The 17,633-nt window shown below is 42.1% G+C and overlaps 1 protein-coding gene across 5 annotated transcripts; it reads right to left on the reverse strand.

The window, feature by feature from the left end:
* Nucleotides 1-36: 36 nt before the first annotated feature.
* On the reverse strand, nt 37-17,547 carry taf5l (TAF5-like RNA polymerase II, p300/CBP-associated factor (PCAF)-associated factor). 5 transcript variants are annotated; one of them, XR_011521244.1, is made up of 7 exons: nt 17,405-17,547; nt 15,670-15,811; nt 15,479-15,586; nt 14,637-15,394; nt 10,318-11,139; nt 1,233-1,362; nt 37-171 (listed from the first exon to the last, which is right to left on the reverse strand). XR_011521244.1 is itself a non-coding variant. In XM_070553708.1 (6 exons), exons 2-5 carry the CDS (start codon nt 15,806-15,808, stop codon nt 10,342-10,344), a joined length of 1,803 nt encoding a protein of 600 aa, XP_070409809.1. In that variant the 5' UTR covers nt 15,809-15,811; nt 17,405-17,547; the 3' UTR covers nt 43-171; nt 10,318-10,341. The 5 variants fall into 5 exon arrangements, 4 of the variants coding, with proteins under 4 accessions (XP_070409809.1, XP_070409811.1, XP_070409810.1 ...); XM_070553708.1 differs by lacking the exon at nt 1,233-1,362 and having other exon boundaries at nt 43-171; XM_070553710.1 differs by lacking the exons at nt 37-171; nt 1,233-1,362 and having other exon boundaries at nt 10,185-11,139; nt 14,637-14,801; nt 14,901-15,394.
* Between the last annotated feature and the right edge of the window lie 86 nt (nt 17,548-17,633).

The raw sequence follows: 17,633 nt of genomic DNA on the forward strand, positions 1-17,633 counted from the left end.
GTGAGGTGAGCTGCGATTGCCTGAGTGGCCTGTTCTGTATCAGATGAAGGGACCAGTCCGACTGCTGGGTAGGGCTGGTTTGTGCACACACCCTAACAGAAACCGGTTTTTCCTCCATAGTGACTCTTCGTCTGCCCTGATCCGCTGGGCTCGGCCTCCAGGAGGACTCGGCTACGGCAACAAAGCAAGAAAATTAAAATCCTAAAAATGGAGAAATGAAAGGTTTCGGATTCTCAACAGCTTTTATTGTTTTAGAACAGAAAAGAATAAGCACTGTTCTACAAGAGCAACAACGGTGTGCCAAATACAGCTGAAGCGTTAGCAAATAAGTGTTGAGAAGGGCGTGATCGGACTGCATCAGGATGCCCTGTAATCAGTGAGTTGCTGGTTCAACCCCTGGCTCTGCCCGTGTGGCAGCCTGCCCTCTGTCAGTGCGCCCGAGGAGGACAGCTGTGGCCAAACGTAGCCCATCACCACCGGTGTATGAATGTGTGACTGTAGTGTAAAGAGTCCCTGACTGAGGCCCTGTCCACACGTAGCCGGGGATCTGCCAAAACGTAGATATTTTTCTACGTTTTGGCCTGTCATCCACACAAAAACTGAGTTTTTTCACACGAAAACGGATCTTTTTAAAAACTCCGGCCAAAGTGAAGATCTGCGTTTTCTCCGTTTTGGGTGTCTGCGTGTGGACAGACAAAACCGGAGTTTTAAGGTCCGCAACGTCACTTTCCGCGACCAAAAAAATGCTGACATCACGTGTGCGACCTGTGTTTACACTAGCCGACAGCATGGATGCCCTCAGAGCTGCGCTCGCTTTATCAATGGTCCAAGCGCTTTCTGCTTGTTTGTTTTTGCAAGCGGAATTACTGCTCCTTGCGGAAGACCACAGACAAGGACGAGGTTAAAAACGGGGGAAGTACTGCCACCTACAGGTCTGGCATGTCCTTAACAACGTATTTATCCGGGTACGTGTGGACAGAGTTTTGTTTTAAAACGAGGTGGTGTGGATGCAAGTTTTTGGAGGGGCGGATATTCGTTTTCAAAAAACCCGGCTACGTGTGGACTAGGCCTTAATGTGCAACATCTACGATAGATTGTAATGTTATGTTGATGCAATTTCATTATGATGGAAAGTAAAAGCTGAAAACGTGTCTCACTCGTAAATTTGGGTTAAAAAAGTGAAAAAAATCTGAGAAGAAACTCCAAATAAAAAATGACACAAAAAAAATCACCTAATTTCAAGTCAAGCTGGCAAACTTTGTATCCCGGATGACTCCACAGTTATAGAGAACAGAAAACACACTGAAGATGTCGTCTCCAGTGCGCTCCCACTATTGTCCTCTTGCATTTAGGAAGCTGAATCTGTTGGTTGACCAAACAAGAGTTTCATTGATTACAAAAATGAAAGAGATTTGTAGTTCCAGTCCTCACTGGGTGTGATGCTTCTGGGTCAGAGGTTCAGTTTGTTTAAAATAACTGCAGGAATTTTATGGGTCAAGGACTAACAGAGTCGCACGCAAAATCCCACAAAGAAACAGAGTCAACAAAACAGCATAAAAAAGCACAAGACCAAAAATAAAGACTTCAAGAAGAACTGTGCATCAAAATCTGTATGATTTCGGTTCTGCACGAGGAGTTATGATGTAAAAATGTTCAAACAGTAAGAAGAAACAAGCAAAACACAGAAAGAGACGGGATTTATCGGCTCCTGCCAGAGCAGGTTTGGTCTCACATTCCTAGCTGCAGATCGGAGCTTCACTTCCTCCCAGCCTCTCTGAGCAATGCAGAAAGGTGTGGGGTGTGGTCTTGGCTGCACCCTTCCTATCTGACGTTCCACATCGCAAGGAGTGTCATCTTCATTCCTGCTGCTCTCTCACAGAATTCCTGTCATAGCCCAACACAACAGAGCCAGGCCGGCAGCATTCCCTACCTACCGTCAGCAAATCAGCCTGCAGCATTAAACAAGCACCTGTCTGCAGTGGCGCGTCTGCACTTGGCGTTATTATTCACATTTATTTAAAGAGGGCTAACTTCATTAGCTGGGCCGTCTCATTTTCACGAGGGTCTTCGTAAACCAAACAAAAAAGTGACAGAGGGCAGTTGTGAGCATGTGCAGTTAATGAAAGTGAGAAATATTGATTGAGTCACAATAATGATAATAATGAATAAATAATCAACAAAAACATTTACAAACCAACACACACACACTCACTCATTCGGACCAGCTCAAATAGACAACATTCTTAAAAAGGAGTTGTAAGCCATGTTTACATCTTTAATATAAACTGTTTCCCAGTTTTGTTGTTTCAAGTCTCTTTTTAGCGCATCTATAGCGTTTTGTGACCTATCTCTTATTAGTCTTTGCGTTTTATGTTGAAATTTAATCCGATTATTTTTATAGACTGTAAAAATTGGCAGGTGATCACTGATGTCTGCCATTACAGTTCCACTTCTCTCTATTTCCTTTGCAACGTTAGTAAATATATTATCTATTGTAGTTGAACTGTGTGCATTTATTCTCGTTGGTTTGGTTATCAGTGGAAACAGACCCAGTAAATACATTGAATTTATAAAGTCGTTTGCATTCTTTGAGTTATTTACATTTTCCAGATCAATATTAACCATGATATTAACCCTTTGATGCATAGTGGTCACTACAGTGGACAGGTACTCAAAATTGTTATTTATTTATTTTTGCTATTCAGCACAGCTGTTGAAGACTTTATTGCATTTGAACCTCTCCATTTATACTTCAGTAAGTCAAGCCAACATATTTCATGTTCAGATTGCACACTGTCCACTGAGGTGGGCATGTAATAAATTATTTGTAAATTAAATTTTACAAAAAATATGTAAATATAAAATTTGTTTCATTCACACCTAAAGATGAATGAAAAAAAAATTGTTAAAAAAATCATGGTTGAAGATTTCATAATTCATGCATCAAAGGGTTAAAGTCTCCACAGAGAAATCTATCCTTGTTGCAGATTCCACTCAACATTTCAGCAATTGTATTTGTAAATGATGCGACACAGGATCCTGGTGCTCTGTATGTACAACTTATGTTTTTTCTCTTCCTAGAAATTATTTCTATAGTAATTATTTCCATTACATCATTGATGGCTGTTGACATGTTATAAATAACTTTGCTTTTCAAATTATTACAAATATATAGTGCTACACCACCCCCTCTTTTATTTTTTCTATTTAGTAAATACATCTCATAGCCCTCTATTTGTACTTCTTCACTATTACCTTCTTTTAGCCACGTTTCTGTAATTGCAATAATGTGAAATCTTCTTTTGTTTTGTGTTAAAAAAAATCCAAAACTTTGTAATAATTACAATACAAACTTCTACAATTAAAGTGAATGATTGAGTGACCGTTGGCCTCATGGAGGGGGCCATCGACTAGCACACTGCTGCTAACCACTAATACATTCTCTCTCTCCTGATAATAACTTTTTGTTTTCATTGACTTTTGATGTGCTACTACTAGTTTATCCATTTAATTATAGATCCACTAGAATAAATACAATAAAGTTTATCTTTCACCAAATACAATATTTACTAAGACATCACAATATAACTATAGACACATTACTTGTGTGTGTGTGTGTGTGTGTGTGTGTGTGTGTGTGTGTGTGTGTGTGTGTGTGTGTGTGTGTGTGTGTGTGTGTGTGTGTGTGTGTGTGTGTGTGTGTGTGTGTGTGTGTGTGTGTGTGTGTGTGTGTGTGTGTGTGTGTGTGTGTGTGTGTGTGTGTGTGTGTGTGTGTGTGTGTGTGTGTGTGTGTGTGTGTGTGTGTGTGTCTGCTCTGTCTTCTCGATCCCCAGTGAGTCGTGGAGGATGGCTGCTTATACTGAGCCAGGATTCTCTGGAGGTTTCTTCCTGTTAAAAGGGAGTTTTCCTCTCCACTGTCGCTGCATGCTTGCTTAGTATGAGGATTGCTGTATAGTCACTGACACTAGTCAGTGACTTGATGCAATTTGCTGGGTTCCTTATATAGGAAACATTATTTCTGATTGGCTTAATGAACTGTGAATTGGAATGTTTATTATGTGAAGTGCCTTGAGACGACTCTTGTCGTTATTTGGCGCTATATAAATTAACTTGAATTGAATCGTTCTGATAAAACAGAATCATTTAGTTCTTGATCGCTGTAATATTCACATTCCTTATTCATATGCATGTATATATTATTTTCTAGATACTTTTCAGGGTCATATTTTGTATTCTAGTTCCTCATTTGTACATGTAACATCCTTTGTTTTTCTTTTTTTCCCTTTATTTACCTGAATTTCGTTTTCATGCTTCTGTAGGAGATTTTACTCCGTTTTACAACCCTCTTCCCACTTTCAGTGATTATTGAATTTTTCCAGATCTTTCAGATGTTTTATTATCTTCTCTTGTGAACCTTCTTGTTCTTTGATCCATACATTCCCATTTCTTGTCCATGTTGCTAGTGCTGCGGTTAATCGACTGAACCTCGGTGCCCAGAGGTCATCCGACCTCCCTGACCTCCGGAACCGCGAAGAGGGTCTCCAAAGAAAGGGTGAGGCAGACACAGCATGAATTGCGTCTGATGTGGTTTTGATAAGAACCAACCTTCTAGTTGCAGACCAAATTCTTTTACAGTTTTTTCCAGTCGCTAACAAGCGTTTGTCCAACCAGTTGTCACATTTTCAAAACTCTAAATACAAGTAGCACAGCATCAGTGTTTGGTGTAGAGGTGGGAAAATGATCGATTCTAAGATGCATCGCGATTCAGCCATGCATGATTCTGCATCGATGCAGCAACGTGACATAATGAGATTTTCTCCCTGTGTCTATGTTCTGGACGCGCGAGGACAATAAAGTTTTGAGGTTTTACAACTAATTCTGAGGGCAGAGTTGCAATGACATGCGCACTGCGTTGTCCTAGCGCAAATTTAAAACAGAAATGGCGGACAGGGATACAGGACGATTATTACCAGTAATCAAAGATGCACCTGTTACATTTAAATCGGATGTCTGGGTTAATTTCGGTTTTGGGATCCTGGATGTGAAACAATCACTTAACACAGTATTTGTTTACTATTTTTAAGTTCAGTTGTATTCTATCTTAAAGCTGCTCTATACCGAAAACATTATTTCTTATATTATTTAAGTAATTATAGGCAGCACACTTTAAAATTTGTTGCTCACTATGGTGAATAGATGAATGTTCTGTTTTTCAGGGATTTCGAAATCAAAAAGAAATAGAAAACTATTCTACTGCTTTTATTAAGTAATGAAACATTTTGTGTGAAGAATCGTGATGCATTTCAGACTCAAATCGAATCGTTAGGCAGATAATCGGAATCGAATCTAATCGTGAGGCAGGTAGAGATGCACACCACTAGTTTTGTGGCCATACAAATCACACATTTCATGTCGTTTTCTGACAATATGCAGTCAGTCAACAGATTTCCATAATGCTTACATTGTCTTAACAGAGAAGCTATTCCTCCCAACAAAATTATGGATTGCTTTTGTAGTATTTGCGAATGTTAACACACAACATGCCACAATAGCAAAAACAATATTCCTAACCTCAAATGCAGAATAAAAACCTCTGCTTCTGCAATGATGAGTTCAAAAACAATATAGCTCAGTTGATAATAAAACAAAATGAATAATTTACACACAGCTGATGTATGTTGGGTAAATTGGGCCTACCACAGCTGATTACATTCAGGCTTAGACTCAGTGGAAGGTGTTATTTTTTTATGACATTGACACTAAAATAAAAGGGGGACTTTGAGGTGTCATGTTTTTGGAAACAGAAAAGACAAACATTGCAATGTCTGGACGAGGAAGAGTAAGAGCAAGGGACCCAGGGAGAAAAGCAGGCCCAGTGGAAGGGCAAGGTCGATGCATAAGATTGCGTGGTCGTGGCATTCCAAGGGCTGCAAGAACAGTAGTCAGTGATGAAATTTGTGCCACCATCGTTAACCATGTAATCAACCATGGTCTTTCACGGAGAGAGGTTGGCAGCCCAATTTGAGTCGGTCAACGGTTGCCTCCATTATACGCTTCTTTCAACAAATTAACAGGTATTTCATTTTATAATTGCTTCTATTGTCACTTGAAATGGCCTGTATTTGATATAGCGCCTTCTAGCGTCCTGGAACCCCCCAAGGTGCTTTACAACACAATCAGTCATTCACCCATTCACACACACATTCACACACTGGTGGGGATGAGCTACAATGTAGCCACAGCTGCCCTGGGGCACACTGACAGAGGCGAGGGTGCCGAGCACTGGCGCCATGGTTCCTCCGACCACCACCAGCAGGCAACGTGGGTTAAGTGTCTTGCCCAAGGACACAATGACAGCGACAGACTGAGCGGGGCTCGAACCTGCAATCTTCCGATTACGGGGCGAGCTCTTAACTCCTGTGCCACCGTCGTTGAAGTATAAATAAGGCGATACGGTAATGCTCGTTTTCCCTCTAAAGAATGCAACAGCTTCCTCCCGTTGAGGGAAGAGGAAAGCTCCTCAATAATGATCAAGAGCTTGCCATTGCAGAAATGGTTGTAGCAAACATGCAATATAACTGCATGAAATTCAGACTAGAATAGTGGAAGGCCATGAGATATCTGACAATACTGATAGCATCAGCTTCGCAACCATTAAACGGACATTGTCCAAACACAGAGTGAGGATGAAGCAGCTCTACACTGTTCCTTTTGAGAGGAACAGTGACAGAGTCATGGAGCTACAACAACTATAAGTCCAGGTATAGTGTATATCCTTTTCTCAACTCCATTAAGAAGTTCTTTTCTGCATGGAGGCGGAAGGTTTACGACCATCAGCCGCATGACAACACATCCCTCCTGGAAGCTATGGATGCTGGCTGCAGGGACATCACGGCTGATGAATGCCAAGGGTGGATACGACACAGTAAGCCGTTTTATCCCCGGTGCATCGCTTTGGATGATATCAGATGTGATGTTGATAAAAACACGTGGCCTAACCCTGAAGATCGCAGAGATTAGCTACAGTCATTGTGTTTTGCAGTTGCCTCCTTTGTATCTGGGCTTTGTGCTGTTTTTCTTGTTCGAAATGCTTTTGTTTGTTTCATTGATATTTTGTTCTTTACGAGCAATACTGTAGAACTTTTCTGCTCTGTCATACCGTAAACATTATTTCTGCTGTACCTCCTGAAATAAACAGTAAAGGAATTGGCTTTTTACTGGAATGCTTTGAAATGTGCACTTTATATGTGGACATAGTTCACAACTAGGAATGTAAAAAAATATCGATATAGCAATATATCGCAATATTTTTTCCTGTGATATGATATCGATGTTCAAAAGCTGTGTATCGATTTTTTGGGAAGAATTCACATGTAAACATTTGTGTATTTTCTTTTCTTTTGGTGCAAATCAAATGTCGTCCGCTAGTCAGCAGTAGTGTGCAATAGAGTTTGTTTCCACCACTGAAATGTAAATCCCTCTATTATGGTTCAGATACCTCATGTTAATCATGTCAAGTATCAGTTTGGACCATTTATTGAATTTTCCTACAATAATTTTAGTCTAAAAAAATCGCTAATATTGTCTGACTGAATATATCGCAATATATCGTGATATATTATATCGTCTCCCCTGTATCGTGATAAGTATCGTATCGCCAGAATTTCGCCAATACACATCCCTATTCACAACCAAGATCATGGATTGCATGTTTTGCATGCAAATACTTCTAAAACTGAAACATAGAACTATGTGGTTTTTGTGATGTCAACAATCGCCAGTATTTTGAAACCTGGTGTACTTTGATTGACTGAATGTATCTTGTGAAGTGAAATTTTTGACAGAATAATTTCACTTTGAGTCAGATGTCCAGTGTTTGGGTAAAGATAGTGTGTGCAGAGAAAGGTATGTTCTATTTTGAAATGAAGAGTTAGTATATGTTTATCAACGTGTGTTTTTGAGAAGAAAATGTTCCATTTGGTAAATCGTGTTTTGTAGGAGTGAATCTGTGTTAAGCGTTTAGAACAAGTATCTGACATTTGGGTGAGAGCTTGTTAGGGATTGAAACACCCAGAACTCACTTTCTTCTAGGTTCAAAGGTTCTGATAACATCACATTCACACATGATCACACCTCACATTCCATCCACTTAGATCCAGTCATCACATAAAGTGTTCCCTAGTTGTCATGCTTCTAATAGTTTAGAAAATAAAATTCTTACTTTTTATAAACCCGACTGCCTGAATTGATACGAAGTGTGTTTGATCCCTGAAAAAGCAAAGAATCCTAGAATCTTCTGATTAAACACTCAAAGACCAATAAGGCTGATATCCTATATTTATATAAGTAAAGGTAACGTATTAAGCTTAAAAGCAACAATATTTAACCCTACATTTTACACTCAACAGTTTTTATCTTGCTTTTCCCCGTTTTGATCAAATGTTCTGTATAAATAGGGGCACATTGGCAAGAATCTGGAAATACGATATTAATCACAATAAGATGAAACGATACGATATATTGTGATATTAAATCACACGATTTTTGTCATTTTTAAGACCGAGTTTAATTGGAAGACTCAGGTCCAATGCTTCCAAAGACACATCTAGTGTTATCACAAGATCTCGTTGCTTGGTCAGAATTAATTGGGAATCATCTGCTGCCACCTAGCAGTCAGTTTGAATTGCACAAAAAAGAAATAGTTAATGTTGGGGGGTAAATTCTCAATTAAATAAAATGCAACACCATTTTCAAATAAATATTCCGTATCATACCACCGAATGTCGTTTTCCAGTTGAACAATATTTCCTAAAATATGTTGTTTTTTTATTAAAAGCAGAGGCCTGATAGAGGCCTAAGATTTTTTCAGTTTGCTGCTTAGAAAAGAGGTTCTGGACAGACAATAGGGAGGACTAACAAAGATGTTGAGTGGCCTGGGTCACAGCCGCCTGAAGGAAGGATATAACGCGTTTGACTGCAGCATATTCATCAAGAAAAGTGTAAACGCTATTATTGAATAGTTTGAATGAATGTTTGCTTTTGGGTTATAGTTGACGTTTCCCAAGCCTCTACCAAACACGGAGGGCAGTTGAATGCAGAGGTGGGTAGTAATTCAGCTTCAAATTTATTATGTAAATTGTTTAATTTATTTCGTCTTTAAAATACCATCATTTGTTCACAACTTAGTTTTTGTCTGAAAGATGAAATTTGAACATTTTTAGATCTGATGTTAGCAAGCACTCCAGGAGCGTATTCTAAATGTTTGTTTACTGTTGCATTTGGACAACTACTTTTTACTTGTTTGCAAATATAATGTAGTGCTACGCTTACTCGCGTGATTTATTTACGGCAGTGATGAAATGTCTGCGGTCCATTTGTTTCTGAGGTCATAAGAATCTACATTGTCGATTGTAAATTTGTGGAAAATACCGATTCCTTATCTCCTTCACAAGTTTATCCTTGCAAGGAGTGTGTTTGTCCTCGTTCTGACTTTTGTATGCTGCTTCAACTTTGCCTGCCCCCCCGGCAAAGGGAGTCTTATGGGCCATTCCCATCTGTACCGGGTCGGCCCGGGCCGGGTAGCGTAGGTTGTTTATGGGCCATTCCCATCTGTACCGGGTTGGCCCGGGCCGGGTAGCGTAGGTTGTTTACATATCTGGGTGGCCTGGTATTTTTCCGGGCCAACCAAGGCTCATTCACAGCCCTCTTCTCGAGGGGGTCTGCTTCAGGCCGACCAGGGCCAACACACCCACTGCTGACAGCAAATTCACACCTTCCATTAGAGCAAGCCTCTGATTGGTGGGTAGAATCAGCCCACATGGGCTTAAGGCAAGGATGTGTGGAATCAACCGGGCCAGGCTGGGGCCGACTGGGGCTACCCGGCCCGGGCCGACCCGGTACAGATGGGAATGGCCCAATACACACCAGGGGTGTGTGGCTGACAGGCAGGTCATGTGTCTGACAAAGACAGAAATGATAGGCATTATTTTATTTTTTTTGAAGCACATTTTGGAGATAGGTGTTGGCCTTTCATTTAAATTATTTACCTTTTGAAAGTTGCACCTAGCTGGAGTTAAAACAAATGAACAAAGGGTAAAGCACATGCTGCTCTGATTTCAGCTCCTTTACAAATACCGAAAATCCAAAACATTAGAATTTTTAACACAACAGTAAATAAGATGGGGAAATTTTAACGAGCCGGTTTATATGACAACATTTATTCAACGTAACATCTCAGCCAGTTTTAGAAAATGAGATTTCAGGTGAATAACACATTTTATCATTTTTCAGTTTGATAAACAGAGGAGTAGGAAACACCTGGACAGGTGGAACCAGCAGTGGCTACGGTTCAGCCTTCTCCTGGGCTGCTGCCGTCACAAGGAGCAGGTTGCAGGACATGAACTGGACGTTTAAAATGTTGCTGCTGTTTCCAGTGTACATCCCCACTAGTTCACTGGACGAGCCATCGGGAGACATCCCAGTGTGGGAGTTGCAGATGTCCCACACACGAACGGAGTTGTCCATGGAGGACGATGCCACCAGGCTGCTGTCCGGGCTGAAAGACAAGCTGGTGACACTGTCCGAATGGCCACGCAGGTCTTTGAACATCGTCCCTGATGCCAAGTCCCAAAGTTTCACCCGCTGATCCTCTCCAGCAGACGCCAGGTACTTTCCGTTCGGCGAGAATGCGAGGGACAGCACCGGGCCGCGGTGGCCCGTGAAGAGGCGAACGGACGAACCCTGCTGGGTGCTCCACAGTCGAACCGTCTTGTCTGAAGAGCCAGTGGCAAGGTAGTTCGAGTTGGGGTGAAACCTGACGCAGTCCACATCAGAGAGGTGCCCAGCGTAAAGACGCAGCGGATAGGTGCGAGAAAACGTCCAGAGCCGAGCAGTTCGATCATTTGAGCTGCTAGCAAAATACAGGCTGCAGGGGCTGACATCCAAGTCCCACACTGGGTAGGCGTGACCCTGGTACAGCACCGTGTTGGTGAAGCTGCCCAGATCCCAGTAACGGATGGTCGTGTCCTCAGAGCAAGAGAGGAGGCCTGAGCTATCGGTCAGGAAAGCTGTACGATACACGGAACCATTGTGACCCCTCAACGTCTTTATCTCACTGCCACTGCTGTCCTCCTCATCCACCTGAGAAGTAATCACAAAACAGACTTCAGGAAGAGCACGACTCCTGCTATACCTAATTATAGCTGAAAATTAGGTCTTCATTTTACCATTTAAAGATATAATCACCAACTAAAGGTGAAAGCATCCTAAAATGTTGCCCTAAAGCAGCAAGTAAAGGGTTATTTGCATGTCTGCCTCATTTAAACTAAATATTAAGACTTACAAAAAAATAAAATAAAAAATTATTGGCTCATACATTATCGACTTTACCTGTATGTTAATCTAACAAAGCATTTGTACACACCAGAAGCAGATTCAACAAAAGCAGAGGGTTTGCAAGTACTAACACGACTGTAGATTAAAGTAGAGCAGCTAGGGGATGATGTGGCTTTAACTCATTTTTTACTGTTGTCACTAGGGCTGGGGGTAAACGATTATTTTTAAAACGATTATTCTGACGATTATTTTATCGAATAGTCGACTATTCTAATGACTATTTAGAAAATTAATCTAATGATTATTTTTCTATTGCACAATTAACAAAAACCAGAAAATCTCAAATAAATTCCTCAAAAAATTTGATAAATTGTTACTGTAAGAGAATAAACACTACAGGCCTTCCATTTTGTATTACACTGCGTTTATTGTGTTGGTTTTCTGGTGACGTGTAGAACCTGGGAGTGCAGGCTGCTGCCTGAGAGGTGGTAGAAGATGGAGTGTCTCCATGCTGCTTTGTTTTGGTCACTTATGTGCGTGAGGCGAGTGGTCTTACGGGTTAAACCAAACTCAGGTGATATTTTACACTAAACCGAAAACCCACAACACTCTAAATGTAATAAAAGGGAGATCTACACCACAAAAAAGATGAACTCTAAACCAAAACGTAACAGCTTATCCCAACGCAAGAAGCTGTTAGCGAAGATGCTAACAGTAGCTTTACCAACATTAAGTTCAAGTTACCAAGTTTAAATAAACCAAAAACACCCAGCAGCAAACAGACCAGCACGGAGGAGAGACTGCTACCACCAAAACAGCTCTCCTCATGTCTGAAAGAAGCTCCTTAATGAAGGGAGAAACGCTCCCGGTGATTTTCTACATCTGCGATAGACACGAAGCAGCGCGTCTGACCCCGGAAGTTGTTGTCCGTTGCCGGGAGACGAAGGGGCAAAACAGGAAAATAATCTAGTAGTGGACGGACGTTGTTCCGGGTCTTCGGTATTTGGCGGAGATGTTAGTGAAGGCGGAGAAGAGGGCGAACTACAGGAAAAACAGGCAGATTCCTCCTCTATTTACAAACTCCTGGGGATGCAACAAGTGGGCGCGGTGCGTCGACTTCCGGATCTGACGTCGACACATTTTTAGAATCGAGCCGTCGACTTCGTCGAGGCTTCGCTACAGCCCTAGTTGTCACATCATCTATCTATCAGCAGTAAAGAGTTACAGCTTCATGTCACAAATGTCTCCCAGGAACTTTTAGTTATAATGAATGTAAAATTATTTAAATTCCATCTAGGGTCTGTCAGTTGATGTGGTTTCACCCACTAAACAGGATTATGTTCATGTGGGTCATCAGCAGGAAGTTATCAAAGCAAACATGGCTGGAATCAGTTTTACCTGTAATCTTGTTATTATTCTCTAAAGCCCCCTTCAGACAGGCCATGAAAAACGGAAATGTACAAAGCCGCCATCGTTTTTTTAACAACTGGGAATCATTTAATTCATTTTCAACAACATTTTGAAGGATATCACCAGAGATTATAGGTAAAAGAAACTACACATCGTCTCTTTAATAGCGTTATTTTTAGGGTAGTTTATTAACTCATTCACTGCCATTGACGACTACAGTCGTCATTTGCATTTTTTACTGTTTGAGCATCGGAACGAGCCCCCGCGCTGAGAGAACAAACATCTCAGCCCTGAAGCCGATCTTCATCCGCATACGTCACAGATCACATGATCAGGAAGCAACACATCCATGTGTTTGGAGATCGTTTTGGGCCGTTCCTGTAAAAAAAGTGAGGCGTGAACCGGAAAAGCGTCTGCCGATCACAATTCGACAACGGATTATGAAAGAACGGATAACGCTCGAAACACATGGCTTCTTCCCGATCTAAGAGGTGAGTCTCCTCTTTGTTTTGGTTGTTTTGGCATCGACATCATGCTAGCGCGCAAAGTTCTGTGACTCTTAAAAAAACAAGAAAAACGGTGAGAAACGCTGGCAGCGAACGCCGTTAGTGATCAGGAAACGGCTGGCAGTGAATGAGTTAATTGTCGGGCGGTGGGGTGCCAGTGACTAGGGCTGTAGCGAAGCCTCGACGAAGTCGACGGCTCGATTCTAAAAATTTGTCGACGTCAGATCCGGAAGTCGACGCACCGCGCCCACTTGTTGCATCCCCAGGAGTTTGTAAATAGAGGAGGAATCTGCCTGTTTTTCCTCTAGTTCGCCCTCTTCTCCGCCTTCACTAACATCTCCGCCAAATACCGAAGACCCGGAACAATGTCCGTCCACTACTAGATTCCTTTCCTGTTTTGCCCGCCTTCGTCTCCCGGCAACGGACAACAACTTCCGGGGTCAGATGCGCTGCTTCGTGTCTATCGCAGATGTAGAAAATCACCGGGAGCGCTTCTCCCTTCATTAAGGAGCTTCTTTCAGACATGAGGAGAGCTGTTTTGGTGGTAGCAGTCTCTCCTCCGTGCTGGTCTGTTTGCTGCTGGGTGTTTTTGGTTTATTTAAACTTGGTAACTTGAACTTAACGTTGGTAAAGCTACTGTTAGCATCTTCGCTAACAGCTTCTTGCGTTGGGATAAGCTGTTACGTTTTGGTTTAGAGTTCATCTTTTTTGTGGTGTAGATCTCCCTTTTATTACATTTAGAGTGTTGTGGGTTTTCGGTTTAGTGTAAAATATCACCTGAGTTTGGTTTAACCCGTAAGACCACTCGCCTCACGCACATAAGTGACCAAAACAAAGCAGCATGGAGACACTCAATCTTCTACCACCTCTCAGGCAGCAGCCTGCACTCCCAAGTTCTACACGTCATCAGAACATAACCAACCGCAACACAATAAACGCAGTGTTATACAAAATGGAAGGCCTGTAGTGTTTATTCTCTTACAGTAAGAATTTATCAATTTTTTTGAGGAATTTATTTGAGATTTTCTGGTTTTTGTTAATTGTGCAATAGAAAAATAATCATTAGATTAGTTTTCTAAATAGTCATTAGAATAGTCGACTATTCGATAAAATAATCGTCAGAATAATCGTTTTAAAAATAATCGTTTACCCCCAGCCCTACCAGTGACAGCATTCCTCTACAAAGAGCTCGGACTAAAATGAACTTTATCTGCTGCAAATGTCATTTTCTGCCAAGCACACCAATGTCAGTTAACTATAGTCCAGCCTAAGATTAACCAATGGCTAATGTGAACAAACAACAAAGCCTTAGTGATATGTGGACTGATCACTACCTCCCAGATACGGGGGTGTTGAAGATGAAAGCAAATAAAAAGGTCTACTCACTTTTTCCTCTAGAATATCACATGCCAGGTGGATGCGGGACACATCAGCCTGATGCGGTTTGGCCTTCAGCTTTCGAGCTCGGAGGCTCCACAGTTTGACTGTGGAGCTGTCGAAGCCTGCAGCCAACAGCCGGCTGTCAGGTGACACCTCCGCGGTGTTCAACAACTGCTCCGTATGATGGAAGGCATAAAAACAGATGGTGGTGAGAGAGGGTGGGCCTTCACTGACCTTTTTAATGCAATCCTGTAGATTCTTGAGGGCCACCTCGTTTTGCGGCGTCCCGGCAGGAACCTCTATCACCTCTCCACCTTCTGCTCTATCTACACCTGCCCGGGAGGAAGAGTTTGACGTGGCCACGGAGCCACCAGCGGCTTCGTACAACTGGTAGTCTGTACGTGTTGTGGCGGTGACCTCCACCTCTAGGTGTGTGCTGAGAACCCTGCAGAGGGCGCTGTTTTCCTCACTCTGCAGGTAACGCAGCAGGTAGCTATAGGCCGGTTCTGTCAGGTGAACCACGTACTTGTGTTCCAGAAACATTCTCAATCTGGGGTTTGCTGCAACCTCCTGTACAGTGAGAACATGGCGGAGCTGCTCTATCACAACACGCTGCTCGCTATCCGAAAGAAAAGTGTTGTGAAAGCGAGTGTAAAAACTATCCATCGCTCCCTTCAGACCACAGCGCACCATGTCCAGGTGGAGGTAGACAAAGAGTGGGTAGAGAAGGCTGCTCACCTCCTGAGCCCAGGACATTTCCGTTTCTGTTGATGGTAAATAAAAAAATATTTAGAAGCATTGGAGGTGGGATGTGCTGCGACCAGCTAGCTGGTCAGTGGATGACGTACCTGAGAGAAAGGAGCGCAGCCTTGAGTACTGCGTCTCATACTGCTGCGGGTCACACTGGCAGGGCGCAGCAGAAACTACGTTGGCGTAACCGGACTCAGCCTGCACTGCTTGTGGAGAGGAGAGAGCAAGAATGTCAGGCCACTGTGTGTCTGAACCCCAACCCCGGCCTAGGAATAGCAGATGTGCTCACCTGTCAAGCTGGCGGCCATCTCTTCAGCTGACATTAAGAGTTTGGCTCCTTTCGAAGACACGTCGGTGTCCACATATTGCCTCCTCTTCAGGTACTGAGTCACGGCGTACTGGATTTGCTCAGCACGAACCCGTTTCATGACCTATAAAAGGAAAAGCAAACCCCGTCACGAACCCGAAAAACCACCTGAACAGGACACAAACTCAGCCTTACATTAAACTAGCAACTAACTGCGGTCAAGTGAGCCATCGTTCGTTTGTCTGTGGTCAAGTGAGCTGCAACTACAATTGAAGTGCGCATTTACACGGTACTTTACGGTAACACCGTCTCGCTGCTGGAGAAGAGCTGAGATGAGAGACAGAATGGGCTGAAAGCAGGATGACCGAACTGCTAAAAGTGCCTTTTTGATACACACATACCAAGTACCTCGAGTACTACCTGGTACCAAAGTAAGAACTTCTTTTACTGTGTACTTTTTCAGTAATTTTCCTTCAAAGGACAATTACTTTTAATGTAATGTGTGTGTGGGTATGTATATATGCGTGTGTGTAAATGAACATGTGTGTGGGTATACATGTTCTTATGTGTTTTTAGGTATTTTTATTCTCATTTATTGTGGTTGTTGTATGTTTTAGAGAGCGAACATCTACCGAAGACAAATTCCTTGTAAATGTAATTTTACTTGGCCAATAAATCTGAATCTGATCTGAATCTGAAAGTTATCAGAAAAGCCAAAAGTGCTGTGTTTGAGATGGGATAAAATGGTATTTGGGAAAAAGGACACCAGGCTACCTATACACACATACTAAGTACCTCGAGTCCTACCTGCTACCAAAGTATGAACTACTTTTACTGTGTACTTTTTAAGTAACTGTACTTCAAATATGTCCAAAAAGCTAACGTGCCGTGTTTGAGATAGGATAAAACGGCATTTGGGGAAAAATGACACAAGGCCACATATACATGCATACTAAGTACCTCGAGTACTACCGGGTATCAAAGTATGAACTACTTTTACTGTGTACTTTTCCAGTACAATAGCAGTAGTTCATACTTTGGTACCAGGTAGTACTCGAGGTACTTAGTATGTATGGAGGCTTAGTGTCCTTTTTTAAAAACACAATTCTATCCTTTATCAAAAAGGCACATTTAGCAGCTCTGTCATCCTGATGTCAGCCCACTCTGTCGCTCATCTCAGCTCCTCTCCAGCAGCGAGACGGGTGTTACCGTAACCTGCTGTATAAACGCGCACTTCAATTGTAGGTGAGACTCACTTGACCGCAGTACTAAATCATGCCTAACACCTTTCAGCATCTCGAATTTTTGCGTGTATTCTTATAATTGTTACTTTTTTCTTTTACCCCTGGCTTTGTGTGTTCATATTCTGTTGTTTTGTATACTTCATTCGTTTCTATGTTGTATACTCATTGTTTGTTAAATAAAGTTGAAAAAAAAAACACCTTTCAGCATCTCTGTTATAACGCCGGGGCAACAAGCTAGCAGAAAAGCAACGCTGCCTACTCTATAAGGCGCATCAACCAAAAATGTAAACCTCAGCTATCCGTTCCCTGAAAGCCACTTTAACACTGTTGACTTTCTGACTTCTAAGCTAGCTAGCTAGCTAAGCTAATTAACGGTGATGCTAGCTTCTACCTGAGCTACACTAGTTAGCTAGCTAGCTTAGCTGAGCATGACAGCGGCGGCTTAAGATGGGACTCAGTTCCACATTACTCACCGCATGCCGTGTTGCTCGTCTGAGACCGTGAGATAATATGTTTCAATTGGCTGGGTTTTCTCCAATTACAAACCAAATTCTTAGTTTTGGTTGCCACTGCTTCTTCTTCTTCTTCTTCTTCTTCTTCTTCTTCTTCTTCTTTTGAAGCTTGTTGGCGGCTGTGGAACCAGCTCAATTATGTGATACCGCCACCTCCTGGACTGGAGAAGAACATGCCGTTAAAAAAAAA

The sequence above is a fragment of the Nothobranchius furzeri genome, chromosome 7, assembly GCF_043380555.1.
Source record: "Nothobranchius furzeri strain GRZ-AD chromosome 7, NfurGRZ-RIMD1, whole genome shotgun sequence".
Taxonomy (NCBI): Eukaryota; Metazoa; Chordata; class Actinopteri; order Cyprinodontiformes; family Nothobranchiidae; genus Nothobranchius; species Nothobranchius furzeri.